General features: G+C 42.2%; 1 protein-coding gene across 1 annotated transcript; it reads right to left on the reverse strand.

Moving 5' to 3' along the window:
- Positions 1-1,216: 1,216 nt before the first annotated feature.
- sptlc2b (serine palmitoyltransferase, long chain base subunit 2b) lies at positions 1,217-19,166 on the reverse strand. The gene is made up of 12 exons (XM_084000463.1): positions 18,921-19,166; positions 15,128-15,322; positions 14,763-14,917; positions 13,734-13,882; positions 13,437-13,561; positions 11,793-11,886; positions 11,054-11,159; positions 9,582-9,801; positions 8,850-8,976; positions 5,418-5,553; positions 5,061-5,190; positions 1,217-3,667 (listed from the first exon to the last, which is right to left on the reverse strand). Exons 1-12 carry the CDS (start codon positions 19,062-19,064, stop codon positions 3,554-3,556), a joined length of 1,695 nt encoding a protein of 564 aa, XP_083856589.1. The 5' UTR covers positions 19,065-19,166; the 3' UTR covers positions 1,217-3,553.
- Between the last annotated feature and the right edge of the window lie 467 nt (positions 19,167-19,633).

The raw sequence follows: 19,633 nt of genomic DNA on the forward strand, positions 1-19,633 counted from the left end.
TACTTTGGATGCTTCTCTCTAACTACTCTCGCTAAACTGCTGCGTCGGCTCCGGAGCAGCTCTTGTGTGTCCCCCCCTCTCTCTCGTCCTTTCTTTCGTTTGTCAGCAACTTTGATTCGGGACAAATGAAGTTTTTTTTTTCTTTTTTAGGCCTCGTCGGTCTCCAAGTGTCGCACTTTATGAAGATGCGCACCGGCGTCCTGAGGTATCCCGCGCGCTATCCATATCTGGCACCGGCGCCTCGCGCAGCAACGGTCACTCCGTACGGCGGCTCGAGCTCAGCGCGTCTCTTCCCCATAAAAAGCGACGGGTCGGGAGAGCCTTAAGTAGCAGAAAAAACAAAGTCAGATACCCCACGCAGAATATCTCCCCGTCCGCACCGGCGCTCGGCTTATTCAACTACTTTAAACTGTGAGTCACTCCGTCGTGGGTGGGTGGGTGTTTTCTTCCAATACATTGACATCTGGAGCTCATAGTATGCTGCGCGTTTTTTTTTTTTTTTTAGTTTTTTCTTTTCTTGCTGGCTATCTGTCTGATGCGTTAATCCATTATCCAGCTGAAGTTCATCCACCGGTTCGGATGCATGTGTGAGTGTGAGTGTGTGTTGGTGTGTGTGTGTGTGTGTACCGCCCAGCCAACCGGTTTTGGTAAACTTGCCTTTTACGCACGCATTCAGCGGGTTGATGCTGAGGGAGTTGGGGGTGGGATGCTCATTGCTCACAGCTGTGTGTGGAGGGGGTTTGCGCTGGGCCACGGAGTTTCTTGATAAGGTAGCCTTAAAGGTTTAGTTGGCTTGTTACCTACAAAAGGCTGCAGAGGAGTGTGGACATTTGGCTACTCACTTCACAAGAGAAAGGTCCATTTATCAGACTCTGATATGAATAAATAAGTGAAATCATTCTCCTCCTTCCTACAGTCTACTCTGTCACGTTTTTTCTCCTCTTTAGACTTGTTTTGCCTCTGAACTCAAACAAGTTATTATCTCATCCTGCTGGCATACTGTTTTAGAAAATTACCATTTTAAGACTGTAGTGAATGAGTGGCCAATGTGGAATGCTGTATAATGGCAGGATGTCAGTGACTTATCAGTCAAAAAGGCTCTACAACATGTTTGTCAAGAGCTTTTAAGCGGTGACTAAAGCCTGTGTGTGCTGTAAATAAACACAAACCCATTCCAGAACTTGATACTAAGAAAGTGATTTAATCTTTGCAGCACTGTTTCCACCAGCATGGTCAACAAACATCATGGCTTTACAAACTCCTCTAAGTGGTTTATCTTCAACCCCAAACACAACTCCAAGGGCAAAAGCAAATGATAAGTAACTTTTCCAATGGTCACTGCAGGTCAGATCGCAGGTATTTGCGGTAGATAGGCTGGAAACATGTCACATCACATCAAAGAGCTGTGAGCAAGTTCGCCTTTGTATAATCTCTCTGGACTTTAATTCCTCAGTTTCAGTGAGGGAAAACTGGCTGAGAGAAACCGTCACGTTGCTGTTTGCAATTACATTTTTGCCTCCATAGACAGAAATGTAGAGGCCGAACATACTGCATGGTGCTGCAGACAGCTAGAGAGGAAACTCTGACAAGAAGAAATTCTTTATGTCAGAGCACATTTCTGAAGAGTGCAAATCCAGATCATAGTCATGTGTTCCACCTTTTATATTACATTTATTAAAAGCAAATGCATCTCTGAGTTGTTATTCAAGCCATTTTCTGTGAAAGAAAAGAAAAAAAAACACAATATTGGAATGACTCACACAAAATTAAGACTAATGTCTAAAGGATGTACAGTTAACAAGAGACCCCAAAAAACCTTGGCGTGCTGTGCTAAAAAATGCCATAAATATCAACAAAAGCATCTCTGAACTTGTGTTGAGTTGAATCACTTTGGTGAACATGTGTAGGATTGGTCACATAGCCAGACAATTGCCAGCTTTTAGACTGGCTGCACCGAAGCACCCTCCAATTCACATCAGTAAAGTGACAGAACGTAAACACACACGTGAACACAATGTTTGACGGAGACATGTCATGTACGCCGTGTTTGGGGTGATCTCACACAGAAAAAAAAAAAAAAAAATCAGACAAAACACTAAAATAAAACAAAAACTGAACAATGAAAGCAAGTTGATATGGAATGTCACTCCAGAAGATGATCACAGCTGATAAATTATACGAAAACAAGTACATTTAAAGCATATTTATACAAATGTATGAAGGTTTCAGTGACTACGTCATCTGTGCATTTACAATGCCTGTCAGTAGTGCTGCACTGAATTTAAGACGTGTAAGTAGTCAGTTAAAACACATACCTTCCACTGGGACACATTTGGAGCTGCCTTTCAGGTAATAGTTAAGATTTTCTGACAAACGTAAGATAGCAGAAAACTGACAAATAAATAAAGCCGTCTGTACATCGGATAAACGTGGGCACAGCATCGTCATACATACAGATCCTAGTTACAGCGTGTCATCGTGCTCAGAGATGGGTGTCGACGCTGAAACACATGAAAGCACTTGAGTGAAAATGGCTGAACCAAAATAGAAAAAAAAAAAAAAAAATCACACATGTAGCTCATTAGCTTATAGAAATGTTAAAGACACTGGGCTCAAGTTTTTGAGTGCAGGTGTAAACAGTAAATAAGAATGAAAAATATTTCTAGAAAATAAGCAGTAAAAAATATTCCTTAGTCTTGCTCCCTGGGATTCTTTCCCTGTTAAATTTTATTCGTTTGGAACATCTGCTTTGCATTTTAAGAGAAAAGGTAGAAAATATATCTATACATATATATATCCTTTGGTGAGGGAAAGAACCCAATATTCTATACTCTCTATTCAAGTAAAAGTGATTAGGAAAAAGCCATCAGATAAATACATAAGGAGAACACATGCTTATGTTACTCCTGTGAAATAATGTATCTCACTTTGAGGTTTGGGAGGCTACCCTAAGGCAGTTTTACCAACTTCGGGATAAATAATATTTACATATATAATTTTTTCCTTTGAGTGCATCATAGCAATAGCTATGATCAGATTTCGTTTTCTCCAAGTGCATGAGTATGAACTCATGACAAAAAAACAAACAAAACAAAAAAAAAGTCGGTCTACTTTGCTCCAGGCTGGTTGACAAAGAAACTCCACGTTGTTATTATTGCACAAATAAGATACACATTTAATGTGCACACAGGGATAAGACTTGACGTTAGACTGGTGTAGTCACAATAAGCTAGGACAAACTGAAAGGCTGTCAATGCGCTCTGTAACAAACGGACACAGGATGATGAGGGTGATTTTGGTCCTCCCCTGTTAGGGGTGAAGAAGCTGGACAGGTCACTGACTGCACACAGGCTAATGAGCGATGCTAGTGTGCAGGTCTTAGAACGGGGTGGACCGGGTTGAAGGCTTAGGTTCTGGTGGGTCCTCGAGAGTCCGATGCCAAGAGAAATTAAGACGTGGGGTGGAGAGACTGGCTCAGAGGGATGAGGGATATCAAACAAGAAAAGGTAAAGTGAGGGAGGGAAAGTGATTTGGTAGGAGGGGGCGATGTGGCTCAGTCCTGCAGCAGGCTCTCCTCTGACATCCATCCCAGAGAGGGAAGCGGCTGTTCACGTCTCGAGTACTTCAGCTGCAGCAGGTCACCCACTTCACCGATGGCTGCCAATGCCTGGAATAGGAAGAGGAAGAATGCTATTAATCTGACTCCAAAGAGACATGATTTACACCAGCTAGGATGAGTGTAGATAGTGAGACAGACAATAAAACACTCACAGCTTGAAAAGAGATTTCTTTCAGAGGTGATAAATGAAGTGATAAACCGTAATCACACTTGGATTTTAACCACTGAATATGTCAGAGAAGTAAAGGAAAGGGGGCTTCGAAAAAGAAAAGGTGAACAGAAGGCCTGCCTGCATAAACCACAACTGAACAGAGACTCCTCCACTTCTTCCACAAGAGACTGTATCAGCATTGCAACGCTGCAGGACACCTGGAAACAATTTACCTTCCTCCTGACCTTTTTTCTGATTCAGTGGTTTGAGAAATAGCGAGAGCTGGCTTTTCCAAAGACGGAAAAAGCGGCTCCTCGAAGTGCTCTACAAAGACAGGCTGATGCCCTTTAAATGGACTATTACAAACGGTGTTGACATGCTCCTCAGTAAGATGAATGAAGTGTCTTTGGAGAGACAGAGCAGCTCAAATAAAAGTCTCTGTCTGAGCCACACCATAATACTCAGAGACAACTTGGCCATCCAAGTTTCTTCATAATAAAGGACATATTGGGAGCCTTTATTATTCAACAGACACACACACTCACACAAAGCTGTCAGTCAGCAGCCAGACAGACAGATCTGGTTGATTAACAGCTGAGAAAGCCTTATTGAGTGTTTGGATCCACGATCATCCATGAATCCAAATAAACTCTTATTCCATGTTGAGGATAAATAAAGTCTTCAGCTATAAACATCTGTAACGACATCCTCTCGACTGGATCCAGGGCTTAAGAAGACAGACTCTGAGGAGAGATCAAATGTGCCTTTCTCTTACATCTTGAGTGATAAATGTGGCTGCGGTAGCCTGGAAGTGGCAGGATTCAATAATTGGAGTGTTTTTGTTTGCATGTTGTTATTGTTTAATCAAAAACATAAATTTTAAAATAACAGTAATAAACAAGTTAAATTAGATTTTCAAGATGATTTAGTTTCCGCCCCAATAAAAGTTTTTCTGTTGCTCCTGCAAGTGGAAATTATAGACACGCCAGTTCACAAGGATCTGTTTTGCCAGTACTTCTGAGGAAAACTTTTGGTAATAATAAATGAAAGGAAAAATAACAAGAAAAGACAAAGGAGCTGCCACTGATGTCTCCTGTCATCAGTCTCAGACCATTTTTTGTATTAAAAAATCATTTCCGAATTGATTTTAACATGGAGTTTTGCAGCATTAACGTCTACTAACATTCACCTTTATGCACTGTTTGAAAATAAACATACACTATGCAGACCACCTGCATTGTCAGTTATTTTTCTGTTTCAGGAAGTAACTGGACCGACTGGGAGACTTACTGTGTCTAGCATATCTCTGGTATGCGCGGCCGAAACGCAGAAACGAGCCCTCGATTCGATGATGGGTGTCGCTGGGAAGCCGACCACCACTGTGCCGATGTTCCTCTTCAACATCTCCCGACCAAAAGCCCTGTAAAGCAACGCCACCATTAGACACAGGGCAACACTGGGCAAACCATTAACACACCATGACATCCTGAAGATGTTCTCTTCAATGCATTAAACTGAAGTAATTCACAGCTTTCCACACATCAACATAAATTCTATTCTACCCATCACCCACCATTCTTATCTCTGATGTTAAAATGCATTGATTTAATAGTAAATATAAATAACATGAGGACGTAGTAGGCATACCCAATTTTGGCGGGCATGTAGAGCATCATTGGTACCACAGGCGAGTCGTCATTGCCGTAGATGATGAAGCCCATTTCGCGCAGTTTCCTGCGGAAGTAGGTGGTGTTCTCTGATAGCTGCCTGAGGCGATCAGCACCTGGAGTACACAGAGAAAAAGTGCTGTTTTAGAACTACATTTAACAACACAGGCATATACTTGTTGTTGGTAAGAGATGGGTGACGGACAAATTAAAAAAGTTAAATTATTATGGCAACTTCGACCATCTTGTCACCCTGCATGGTTAAAGGTCTTGCTGAGGGGCTGTGAATTAACACTGTAGAGACTGTTCACTGATGAGGAAAATCCTATTAAGAGATTCAATCATAATACTAACAACATTTTACTTATTAACAAAGCTTGTGCGTGTTTTTTTTTAACTGCTTTTCTGCTGCAATTAGAAAACTCAGAGTCTCTCGGCTCTGATTGAAGCCCCTCGTCACCGTGGTGCACCCACACAGGTGTTTTCACTTCATTTGCCTGATTAGCTCTCTCCTCATCAGCTCAGTGCCCACACACACTGTCCTTGACTGACACTCTGTACTGTATTAGCTCCACGGCACCTGTTGGGACAGGACTCTATTGTGATTACTGTAAGTGACCTCACAGTTTCAGGCAACCTGTGCAGGTCTAATCAGCCAGAACACCTGTGGGGGTGAGCGGAGCAGCTCTTCTACACATCGTTTCTCTGCCTTTTCCTTCACTGATAATTTTTGTACTCTAAAGAGTCTGCTTTTAATCTGCAATTTTAAGTCTAACATGATACAGGGTGGAGTAACGAGTTAGAGTTGATGAGCTGATAAGTTCAGGAACAAAACCATGTCAGCAAATGTAAAACGACCTTGTCTTCTTACATGTTACACAAATTTGGAGACCAGTGACGGGAATAACTGCGTTATAAAATAACAGCGCTACTTTTTTCAGTAACAAGTAATCAAAAACAGTTGCTGTTTCTCCCGTTATAACGCTGTTATCATTACTGGCAATAAAATGCTCCGTTACTTGACTCAAGAAGACCTGTCACAAAATAATTCATATGTTAAAGTGTACATTATACACACTTTTCAGTCCATCAACTAAGTCGGAAAAAAGCTGTTTATCTGGAACTAACCAGCTCACTCAGTATTCCTACGCACAGGCAGCAACGCAGAGGAACCTGCCTGTGTGGAGGAATATTGGGTGAGTCGGTTAGTTCCAGATAAACGGGAGGTCAGGGTTATGGTGAGGGGGTTAGGGGGCGAGTCCAAGTAATTTGACATATTTGAGCATTTTATAAAAAAAAGTAACACAATAGTTACTTTTCCTGGTGATTAGTTACTTTTATAATGTAGTAATACAGTTACTAACTTAGTTAGAAAGTAACAAGTAACTATAACTAATCACTTTACACTGTTGGAGACAGCACTTCACCGCTGGCCTTTGAAGATAACCAGGGTTCTTGAAGTCTGAGGTCAAGGGGCTGAAGCCACACAGGCATCAATCCTCATGTGTCAGTCTGACGCACAGTGTGGAGCCATTCACTGAATCCTCGGGCCGAGCCTCCATGGACAGCATCTTAACAAAGCAAATAACCGGACGGCACAAAGCACCGACAGCTACACACATCTGCCTGGCTTTGCTGAATAACAGAGCAAAATCATCACGGCTTCAAAGCACCCTGAGACACAACAAAGTCTGACATTATATTTATCCAGACTTTTTTTTTCCCAGACAAGGAATCCAAAGCTATTCTCAGCATCAGTTGGCAGCAAAAAATAAGTAATGTATGATATTCAGATTTGCTTCTTAGCATTCTCTTCAAATTGAAAAAAGCTTTGCCCCCTTTTGTACCCCTATGTATCATCCACATATCTGATTGATGTAAGCTTCAAACAACAAATGTCCATTTTGATGCAGGCCGCTGCCGGGAACCATGAGCAGCCGCCCTTAGCAACTCGAACGCACCAACAAACCGTTAGCAGGCAGCTCAGCTGTCACTTCAACTTCATGTCAGTGTCTGGGTCTTCAAAGGCTTGAATTTCAAACAGTGACGGGGCTGCAACCAATCAGACTGTCATTGTTAGTCTTCTACAAGGAAAACATGTCAGGCTGGGATATGTTGCAAGGTCAGCCAGTTTGGCCTTCTCTTCTCAGAAACAGTTTGAAGACAGAGCTGATGACATTGTGGAAAGGCCACACTACACAGGATACACTAGGTGTTTATTCCTGCTCCTAATGGTTGAATGGCTGGGGAGTAAGGTAATCTGATCTTATATCAGCATTTTAAGGGAGGCTGCATCAATCAAGCTCCGTAAAGACTAAAGAGGTGCCGCCCGGTAAGAAAAACAAGCCTTGGTGATCTGTTTGTGTGTGCAGGCTACGAGTCCAACAGGGTTTGATCTGCACAGATCTCTGGCCCTGTGCGCCATGCTGTGCTGCACCCAGCGTGAGGGCAAAGAAGCACATAAATGTAATGAAACACACATCTGAAAGCCATAAAGGGAAACGGTAGAGGAGACGGCATACCACCGATTCAAGACCTTGTTCTAGACCGGCGTGACTCAGAGAGAGGGCAAGGGACTGTCCACCTACCGGTTTCAAAGAAAAAAAAAGAAATCACATCCTGAAAGATAAAGACAGGAGGAAACTGCTGTGGCGGACTACAGGGAGACCTTCAAATATGCAAAACCGCATGAAACATGAAACCCAGCCATACTGCAGGCTTTATCTCACCGTCATCAGACTGGTGAGTGAAAGAAAACACCTGCAACATTTAAGAGCAACTTTTCAGCCAAGGAAAGACACGCTCAAAGAGCCCATTTCAAAATAATAGAAAATAAACAACATTTTCCAAAGCAATGTTGTGCAACTTGGTATGACAACTATCTCTACAGGAACAACAAAAGAAGACTAGCTGTCACTGTATAACAGGAAGTGACTATTTATGGCCTTCCTATCCCACTTTACAATCTAAAGGGCGTGTGTGCACGTCGATGTAGGAAGGGCACGCACCCACGTGGCATTACAATCATACTTAGAATGCGTTTACACATGACATATAATATGATAAGACTGTGTAACACACCTTTATTTACTGGTAAGTCATTGCCAGCGATAGCAGCCTTTATCACTCGGCTGTGAATAAAACATGTGGAGCATAAACAGGCGCACACAGTATAAAGAAGTCAAAGTACAAAAGCTGGCAAAGGTGAAGGGAGTTGAAAGACAACAAATGCCTCAGCTTAAGACCTCAGGCCTGCTGGAATGAAAGTCTGAGTAAAAAGGCCCATACTGCCATCTTGTGGTCATGTGTGATACCAGCAGACCAGAAAAAGTAAAATCTCCAATCGGACAAAGGCAAAAAAGGACATCGCCACAGTTGCTTCTATTTGATCGGTATCGTTTCAGGCACCTACCAAGTGTGGTCCCGTCCTCTCCCATGATGATCTTCATAGAAGTGATTATCTGCTGGGCCACAGGAGGGGACATGGAGGTAGCGTACACAGCGCTGTGAGAGTGGCGTCGCAAATAGTCAATCAGCTCCTGCAGAGAAATGACATTAACGTTACCTCTTCTGTTGGCCAATTACAACAGAAACGTGAAACATTAAAATGAAGGAGACACTGTAGTTTGATACATAAGCAGCTTCACAATAGAAATGCTGTTAATTCACTAAGTTGAATGCTTAGGACATGGGCTTCCTCACAAACAATATTTCAGTCAATATACAGTGTGATCTGAGCAGGACTCATCTGGAAACTGTGGAAAGTGTCACAGATAGTTACTTCTGTATTTGAAGTGTTGCTTAAGATGTAGTTCCATCTTGTATTTGAATATTTTTCTCTCCCAAGTCCAACTTAAGTGGTACGAAATTACCACTGAACCGAGTTGTTCAGTTGCACTGACTGAAAATGAAAGTTTATCATGAATCAGATCATTTTCAGACAAATGGGAAGCTAAGTTTCCCATTGCTGGTAAACAGTATTGTGTAACACTAAAACTGAATGACACACAACGTGCTGGGTTTCAGTCTAGGAACTTGCTATGGCCTCTAAAGAGGACTAGGTGCTCTAGCTACTATTCCCTTCAAGCAGAGGACGCTTCATATGTGTCATCTGAGATCTCCTTAATTTAAACACTTCACCAACCTTTTTGCCTCCAATGTATCCCCCGGCAGCACCAAAGCTCTTGGTGAACGTCCCCATCATGATATCCACGTCTTTGGGATCCAGGCCAAAGTAGTCCACCACCCCCCTCCCGTTAGGCCCCAGGGCTCCGATACTGTGGGCCTCATCCAGGTACAGATAGGCCTTGTAGCGCTTCTTCAGGGCAATGACCTCTGGTAGTCGCACAATGGATCCCTCCATACTTGAGAAGAAAAAAAAACAATTTGGTAAGAAACACATTTTTAATGTGTTATTATGCCAGCAGATTGGTGGGCGAAAATGACAGGTATATTTGTTTATAATTTATTATTCAATATAAAACACAATAAAGTGTACAAAAAGTGACGAGGTCTGAATATGCTTTGAAGGCACTGCACTTAAATAATACAAGTAGTTCATTTAAATGACATCATCTTTCCAGCTGATATACATGTTTGCGTTTACTGACTGACAATCACAACCTCAATGAAGTCAGAAAGCTGCGGTGTAGCTGAGGGGCCATGTGGAGCAGTTGACCCTATAGACAACTTCTGACACTGGCGTGGGTGTTAATATGTGTGTGTGCAAGCACTGTCTATTTTAGCAGTTGAAGCATTTGCTTTGAGATCCCAGAGGACATGAAACTCCATTAACATTGCATTAGTAAAGGGCATTGATTATGTCAGGCAGCTTCACTGAGATCTATATTGATCAACACGATCAATTACCTTTATAGTAAGTACACTTCAAAGAACAAGGAATAGATTATCCTAAAAGGAGAGTGGGCACACTTCCAAATTGCCATTATTTTCTATATTTAAACAAAGTGAAATCGGGGAATGCTGCCACCATGAAGGGACTGTGAGTAGGAGATGTGTGTCCTACAGTAGAAACCCTTAGGTATTAGTATTGACATTTTGTAAAAATGTCTCTGTCCAGTTGTTGTTTGTTTGAGTCAGCAGAGACTTCTTACACTGAAGTCTCATCTGCTGAAATACTGCTTAGCCATCCTATAAAATGTTGGTACTATGCCCGTATCATAAAAGGAAACCCAAGAGCTTTGCAGTGTGACATGTCTTTAACAAGTTACAGATCTGTTACAGATGCATTATGGGTAAATACAACACACAAGTATTTTGAAAGGTGTTGTCTTTTGTCAGCCTTTTGTTCAAATGTACAAATAAAATGACAAATTAACTGCTAGTCAAGCTAAATAAAGATTAATGAGTTCTCACCCAGACAGCTGTGGGTGTCAAGTAATTGGCAGTAAACACAGTGCAGTGTGATACAGCTGTGGCATAAAAATACTTGGTGGAATCGCAATATAGCAGAAATAAAACTTAATTAGCTAAGTTAGCTTAAGGTTAATGGCAGCGTGTTATTTGGCTCAGGCAATTTTCTGGCCTGTATGTTTGTGTGTGTAAGGGCTAGAGTTAGATCTACTGTAAGAGAAATTAAAAAATGATGGTGTGTACCTGTATATGCCCTCCACCACAATGAGGATTTTCTTCCATGGTCGATGTGTTCTCGGCTGCCCGTGTACAATGGCGTCTCTCAGCAGCTTCTCCAGGCTTTGCATGTCTGCAATACAAAAAGGAGTTTCCGAATTAAACACTTTCCCACACTAGTTTCAAGTTACTTATTAAACAACCGATAGTGAGAAAAGGACATCTCTGAGCCAGAGAAAAGGGTTTGTCGGCCAGGGATAGATCTTATTCCTCTAAAGTAATCGGAGAGCTTTTGTGGAGTAATGGATGAGCGTCAATATTTTATGGCTGCAACCCTTTGAAGCACCAAGTGTTTCCTTAGCACTAAGCCTGCCTAGTTCCTGGTGGCTGATCGTTGGCCTGGATGAGTCAGGATCTCTGGTGACTGTGTGTATACATGTACCTGTGTGTGTTTGTCCTTAAAATGAATAGATAAATCACACCACACCCACAGTCAGTGACTACTGTGTGATTCAACAAAGTGAATTAATGCAGAGCTGTAAAAGTCAAGTAAGTAAGCCTGTCCTTTGTAGTAAAGACAAACTGCATTCAATGAAGCAACTGTAAGTAAAAGCAGATTACAGCAAATGATGGTCTCTATAATAATAAAAGGTCCATTACAGCCTCTTTCATCCTGTGACTTTAGTGAATGTGCAGGATGTGCGCACAAGTCACAATCCTATCTGACTGATCTCATGAAAGGTGCTTGGCATTGGAGGTCACCTACTGTTGTGTTTGAAGACCCGAATTGTGGAGGCAGACAGGCGGGCTCCCAGCACCAGCGATGCATGATTCAGCTCATCACTCAGGATAAGACAACCCTGAAACAAAAAGAGAGAAAGACATTTTTCTTTTTGAACTTATGTTGCAGAGTTGTGTTTTTTAAAATCTGATTTCTATGTTGCAAGGGAGGCAACACCTAATTAGCCAAAGTCAAACACCAGTACTTCTTTAGAGCCCCGCTTGCAAAATGTTCAATGTTGAGCAATGACTTGCCCAGATTAGTCTCTGTAACATATAAAGAGTATTGCCAATACTGTTATCTACTTGATTTTACTTTTGATACGTTAGAAATGAATAGTCACAAATGATGTTTGTCTAATTTTCTATTAGAATTGAGACCGTGGGAGCAACTGCAGCATTTAAGAAAACTGTAGCTGCCTGTTTTAGTGGCATGTGATGTTGTGACATCTTGCAGCTCCAACATGCATTGTTAAAAGTTCAGGATGCATCACATGAAGTCAGTGCTATACACACACCACATTAAGTTGAATAAGCCTGTTGCCCGTACTTAACCTGTGGGTGTGACAACTGTGACATAGTTCATCTGGTGTTGTGCAATGTAAATCAATGTAATGTGTGATAAACCCAAAGTGTGTGTGTGTGTGTGTGTATCATGGTAATCACATTATTGCAAAATCCATTTCATGACAGAATGTGACACCAGTGACAAAACCAGTATGCCTCGTAAAAAAAAACAAAAAAAACAGACAATGACATAAGTGAAAGATATGATAGCCTGTTGAAGTAAATATGATTTTGCATTAAACAGAGCACAAGCTCACTTATAAACAAGAGCAAGTGTTTTCACAGGTCTAAAGCTGGAGTAACGTAAATCCAGGATGGGAATTGTTGTTCATTTGATGATTAATATGAAGTCAGCACATCCAGAAATTCACACACGTCACACAGTTTCCTCTGGTCATTGAATGAATGAGCTTGTTACATAACACACAATTCCACCATGACATAAGGATGTGAGTTAGCAGAAGGATCACGAGTATAGTTAACAATTTATGAACCCTTGTGACAGGGGCAGTGCGTCAGATGTGTACTGTCTCGTCGTATGTTTCTTTTGACCATCTGCATTTTTGTTTTCCCCTCATTTCATCAGGAAATGTGTTCTTTGACTCAAGGTACACACGGCTGTCAGCTACTTCCTGATCGAGCACTGGCTATAGAAGAAAAGAGTACATAAGGACACACGTAAGGAGCACTGGTGTGTGTGTGTGTGTGATTTGTTGGGGTTAGAACAACAGCGACTGGGACAGGCCAAATATCACTCTCTGACCTGCAGCTCTGTTTTGAAAGCTCCGGCCCGGAAACTAGTGTGTTGTGGAACAGTCTGAACTTTTCGAGCTTGGCCGTACATCTGAAAATATTTTTCACTTACCACAGGAAACAGTGTTTTTCCTGAACAGTAAAGCACTAAAAACTGTTGCTTGCTTACAATTACAGTGTGGGACCAAGGAAGGGCCACTGTGGCCATGAAGAAACAAAAGAATATCCAAAAGCAATCAAATCAAGAGGAACAGGCTGTTGTGTGGAGAGCAAGAAAAGGAAAACAAAGGAAGTGAATGAAATTCCATACCTTCCCAGTAAGAGCAGGAATGTTCATAGAGTTGGTTGCGAAACCCATCCCGAAAGTCATGGATGACTCAACACCAAGGAACCTGGCAACCAACTGCTCCATCTCTTCGTGGATGTCCAGGTTACCTGGAAATGACACATTCTCAGTTTAATGACAACTCCCCATTCGTGTACTGTAACTTGTCTCCTGAGAGACATGTTCAAGTGACTCTTTGTGCCTTTTTATAATGAAAAGAAACACTCCTTTATTACTTGATCATAAGGGCTAGAAGTTTTTTTTTTTTTTTTCCACTCTTACCCATTTCACAGCGAGTGCTGGCCACTCCGACGCCGTACTTTTGCGTGGCTTCGATAGCAGCGTCGGCACACGCCCCGACGTTCTCAGCAAAGCCCAGGTAGTTGTATGAGCCCATGTTGATGACGTCTTTCACCACTTTCCCTGTGTGACTGAAAGCGACAGAGACCCAGAGAGTCAGACACAGAACAGGTACCCTGACTCTAGGTTAATAGAAATAATTAGGTTCAACAGGGTGACTTTGTCTGCACTGGTTGCTTGGCAACAGGTTCCTACTCAATGTTGTCCTAACCGCCACGGTTATCAAGCGTGGTGATAATATACAATAGTTTATTGTCCAAAGGGAACTGACCTAGCAGAGGCAAACAGAGAACAAAATACAACAAAGCTGTGTACATTACACACATACCAGTCAGAATCACAAAAATATGACACAACCTTGACTTCTCAGAACGGTTTATCTGCAGAGTCTGAGATATTAATGCAATTTCCAAAATGTGTTTTAACTGTTTCACAAAGCACTATATATATTAGTCCTGCTAACAATGAGTGATAACACTGATTGGGTATACTACTGTGTGTTTGTGTCTGGAATACCAAAGGACTCGGTTCTTGTGTGTACTGAGTTAAGGCGTTCTCAATTCTCTTGCCCTTATCAATTAGAAATAAAGTAAATAAACAAAATTAAATCAAATACACACCAGTCATTTAAATATTGCGCCATCCTAAGTTCATACTTGTACCATTGCTGTGTCGAGGTATGCATTTCAGACTGCTTTGTAGCAGTAGTTTCTGTTCAGTGCCATGTGACAGATACTGGTGCTTTCAACATAACCATCTGAATCATGGCTTGCATCACTCTTATAGAAATACAAGGTCAATGGCTTAAAGTGCTCATTGGTGAGCTTCCCGACGAACTAAGGATCAGAGGCGCAGAGTCCCACCTGTGGGGAAGGAATAACCACCATGGACAACGCCTCGATTCTAAATTAAGCCTGTGTGCACACTCCCCACCACAACACAGCAACTTACTCAAAGGTCCAATTGTAGTCATGGGAAACCCTCTCCACCAGGTCCATCTTGGCACCGGGGACGCTACAGATTGGTCGGTTCCAGTTGTCTCGGATCCTCATGTATAAGTTCCTGGTGTAAAAGTTCTCAAAGTCCTGATACAGTGGGACAAAATCCTACAGAAGAAATGGGAACAGAAGCACTGATTGTTAATTTACTATTGATGTAGGCAAAAACACTCTACCAGGTGATAATCAGCCAAAAGTAGTGTAGTCTAAGTCTACTGAGACAATGGTTTTAATGTTCAGACTTGAATGGCTGGACCTACGGTTTGTTTTTAATTAGCTTCTGCATTCAAAAATCCCCAATTGTAAATATTAATGTACCTTCTGCTCCTCCCTCTCCCGGGCCACGTGACACTTCTCGATGTTCCAGTGGCGGAGGAAGTCTCGGAGGTAGCCAAAGACGGTGAGGATGCCGTAGCCCATGTAGGTGAGCACAGCCACCAGTAGAGGGGTCTCCTCAAACGACTCCACAAAGGGCTTCTTGTACAGGCTGGAGTTGTGTGTGACATTGTGGTTCTGGGGGCGAATAAAGTACAAAGAACTTGCAATAACATGTCTCTAAAAGTTACAATTCAAATTTAAAAACACAGATTTGATGCTAGTATAAACACAAATACATCTGGAGTCCAAGGAACAGATTTAGGAGTTCAGAAGAGAAGCAACTCATACCACTTTTTGTTCAAATAAGCGGACCCTAAACAGCTGCTGGTTACTCCTATAAAAGGTAATGGTTTATCTATACTACAAGTCTGTTTACTTATTAAATCTGCCACATTAGGCAGCCCAATAAACTGTGATGGAGAGCAGACCAGACCAATCCAGTAAAAGTTGGGCACACACTAAATGACAGCAGGGCTGATTTGTTAAAACTGTGTTTTTCTTGGAAAGAGTTAGAAAGCCAATAAAGGTTCCATAAGCACATTTATTCACAGAGACTTCACCACGCCCGGGCCCCCACAGACCAGTGAGCTGTAAAATGGACATCAACCAGGGTTCTAATTCATTGGCTTTTATGAATAGCAATATTGATCTTGAATTATGGGCCCGTACAAAAGGTGGTCACATGCTGGAGGAGCGCCACACACTCCAGAAAAGAAAAATACTAGCATTATAATTCCCAGCTGGACTGTGGACCGGCTGTCTACAAACCCAACACTAAACAAATGAGGGCGGTCACTCATTATAGGCTCTACCCTGCAGCTTAGCAACCATACCTCATGTGACCAGTCATGCTTCTCCAAGAAATACCTCTGAGCCGGGGAAAAGGAGAGAACTGCAGTGTGTGTATCCAGTCAAACAGGTCCCACTCTCTCTAAAAGTGCCAAAAAATGCTTTGAGAGGCTGGTAATCCAGTAGCTATGGTTTGCAAACCGCCCCCGAAAACACATCCACGTCCATCCAGTACACCACTCAAAGTCACTGTTGCATACCGGCGCCGACCACAGCAGCTAAATCCAATTTTCCTGACGTCACGTTTGCTTAATATTTTATACCTGTGTGCACAAACAGAGACTGAGCAGATGTAGGGGGCCTGTGTCGTTCCTTTATACCTGGACACAGCAAGGCCACCCTCCTGAGAAGAGTACACCTTGGGGATCTGTACTTTCACATGCTTGCTCTGCAGCTAAACTGATGATGATCACATTTCACTGTTTACACAAAAATAAAAAACTTGCACAAGGTGAATGTTTCACAATAAGCCTAAAAAAAGAGTGAATGAGTCAATGAGCTGCTAATTGTCAATTCAGTGCACGGTTCTTTGCCACTAAGTGATTACTGGCACTGTTATCTCAGCTGAAAGCTGTTGGTGAGATCACTTTCCTGGTTGTTCATAAAATTCCTGCCTCTAATCACTTCCTTTATTGTTCCCTATTGGGATCATGATTCCTGTATGGAGGGATCTCTAATAAAGAAAGATCAATTTTTTTTCAGCTGACCCAGACCCTTAGGGAAATTCATTACCAGACAGTGACTGAGGTCAGGGTTTAAATGGACTTAATACTGCACTTGTCCTTCGTGGAGTTGACGAATATCATCATGATCCCAGTTTTACTAGCTGTTTAAAGGGATAGTTCACCCAAAATTCAGAAGAGAGAAGTTTCAGAGTCCTCCGTGCCTTCTCTGAGTTACAGGGGGGCTTGGCGCAGCACTGCATGTCCATATGACGGTTGCGAACGGAGCTCACTTTTCTTAGTCCAAAAAGACACACCAAAAAACATCCAAATACCTCCATAGTGCTCATCTGTAATGTCCCTCTTGTATTGAAGCCCCAACATGAGAAATTGTTCTGAAAGAAATTAAATAAGTCTATGTTTTAAGGTTGTTTGTAGCGGAAGCTCCCAGTGTTGCTCTGCCGGAATCTCGCGCGATTTGCGGAGCCGTGAACTGGGTGTCAATGCAAATGGCGCAAGATTTGCACAGACACAGGCAAAGCAGTGAACTGAGATACTGGGAGCTTCCGCTACAAACAAGCTTAAAATATAGACTTAATTTTTTCCGGAACAATTTCTCATGTCGGGGCTTCAATACAAGAGGGACATTACAAACGAGCACTATGGAGGTATTTGGATGTTTTTTGGTGTGTCTTTTTGGACGAAGAAAAGTGAGCTCCGTTCGCAACCGTCATATAGCAGTGCAGTTCTGCGCCGAGCCCCGCTGTAACTCAGAGAAGGCACGGAGGACTCTGAAACTTCTCCCAGCCCTTAGTCAACATGAGGGTGAGTAGATAATGAGTGAAATTTGAATTTTGGGTGAACTATCCCCTTAATGGCATGATGCTACTTTTCAATATCAGTAGTGTTTCTAAGTATCTCTAGTGTTTGTCATCAGTAAACACTGTGCATAGTATCATTAATGTTCACCCAGTCACTCCTTTTGACGCCACTAAATAAAGGATTGTCAACACACTGAGGTGTTTACTGAGAGTTGCATAGTTATCTTAAGTTAAACAATAACTTATCTTGTAGCTTTGAATAATTAACAGCATATATCCCTCACCAGCCAAAATCTGACAGCACAAACAGCCATGGTATCAACTGTGGCTATTGTTTTGGTATGGTATGACAGCCACAGCATCTGGACCTGATTGAATAAATCTGCTGTATGTTAAAATCAGCAGCCCTTCAGTCAGGAATGTGACATTCTGCAATGCAAGCACCGGGGTATTACTTTGAGTTTGCTTGGTTCTGTATGGTTTGCAGATCTCTCCTCTGTTTTGAACCTAAACAACTAAAGAAAAAAAACAAAAGCATGTGTGTACCCCACCTCCACACACACACATACACTCTGTTGTGGTGCCTTTTTTCATTTCACCCCAGGAGGGACCACACCCTTCGTGGCCTGGAGACATTCCTCTCCCGCTGAAGGGTCATGTGGAAGCATGCCTGCCCTCCTCTCCCAGGAGACACACACACAGACACACACACACACAGATAGACAACCTATGTGGTAACAGCACAACAGGACCCTGGTCCTCCTCATCAGTGTAAACAGAAACCAGTCTAACTTCACTCACACACCTACATACACACTCATTCAGGGGCACAGCAACAACAGGGTGTAGGGTTACAATAGCAGTCATCACTACAACCCTCCCTATCAGGTGGCATACACCACCAAACAATGGCTTTAAAACGCAACACAGGTGGTTGTGCATTATGTACACTTTAAACCTTACTGATAGAATAACTATTTATATTTTAATACTATGTGAGGAGCTTTTTTCCCAGTATTTCAAAGGAAATCCAGTGTTAGATTTGACAACAGCTCCTGAAACATGTCGCATTGGGACAAACCACTAGGTTGGGACGTGAGGCCAGGTAGACCGGTATATGATTTGAATAAGACAAACTAATTGGATTAAAGTTGTTGAGTTTACTTGAGAGATGACGTCAAGCTGCCGTCACATGGCCTCAGCTCTCACTTTTCGTCTTTATTAACGTCAACTCACAGACAAGAATGTATAGCCGCAACACGCACACGGAAAAAAATAATGAATAACATAAAAGCTAACTTTGTTTCCTTAATTCAAATGAGGCTCGTAAACACACCACTAAAACACAGCACTGCTTGTTTATGGCCCTCCCCCGCCGAGCAGTTGACGGTTGGGCCTTACCTTCTCCCTGGGGCGGCGATACTTGTGTGGCTGTTGAAACAAGCAGTGGTTCTTCACGAAGCCATTTTTGCTCGGTTTTCTGCCGTTTGAGGTCCGGTGGCAGGCGTCTCCGTTCAGCAGCTTGTTCGCGGAGCTTTCCGTCATCTTCGCGGGGCCGGCGGCGACTGGAAATTCTACAACTTGTGTAACGTAAATGGTGAAGTCATGTATGAGATGGGGAAGAAGACGGTTCAGACGCCCACTCCTGCACTGTGGCCGCACGAGCCTGCCGGAAGTCCCCGCCCCCTGGGTAGTTTCATTGACCAATGGCGTTACCCCGCCACAAAGATCGTCTATGTGAAAACAATTCTTAACTCCAACCACTCTTGTAGGTATTGAGATCTTGTCAGAAAAACAAAAGCAGTAATATAAATAATGATAAACAATAAATAAACAAAATGAATACATAATAAATAAAACAATTAATAAACAAAAGTCTATATATATTATTATAAAAAAAATAAGGATCTATGTGTTTTTGCAACTAGATCCACATTACAGTATCCAAGAAAACACTTGGATAGGCTAGCAGATTCTTTATGCAATTTGACACACACAAAAAGAAGAAAAACTATTCAGTAAAACTCCCTCACCAAATGACAATAATAACAAAACAAAAAAATAATAATTAAAACGTCTATTGAATAATATCTAAGTTGATATATTCTGCAAGC

This window comes from Trachurus trachurus (assembly GCF_905171665.1).
Source record: "Trachurus trachurus genome assembly, chromosome: 24".
NCBI classification, from domain to species: domain Eukaryota; kingdom Metazoa; phylum Chordata; class Actinopteri; order Carangiformes; family Carangidae; genus Trachurus; species Trachurus trachurus.

Bases quoted from the DNA above. Each gene is read 5' to 3' on its own strand.
- sptlc2b (XM_084000463.1), bottom strand. From the start codon at position 19,064: ATGACGGAAAGCTCCGCGAACAAGCTGCTGAACGGAGACGCCTGCCAC. The intron at 13,883-14,762 runs GTAAGTTGCTGT...TGTCGCTTTCAG, and splicing joins GACTACAATTGGACCTTTGA to TCACACAGGGAAAGTGGTGA. The intron at 11,887-13,436 runs GTATGGAATTTC...TTTTTGTTTCAG, and splicing joins TTCCTGCTCTTACTGGGAAG to GGTTGTCTTATCCTGAGTGA.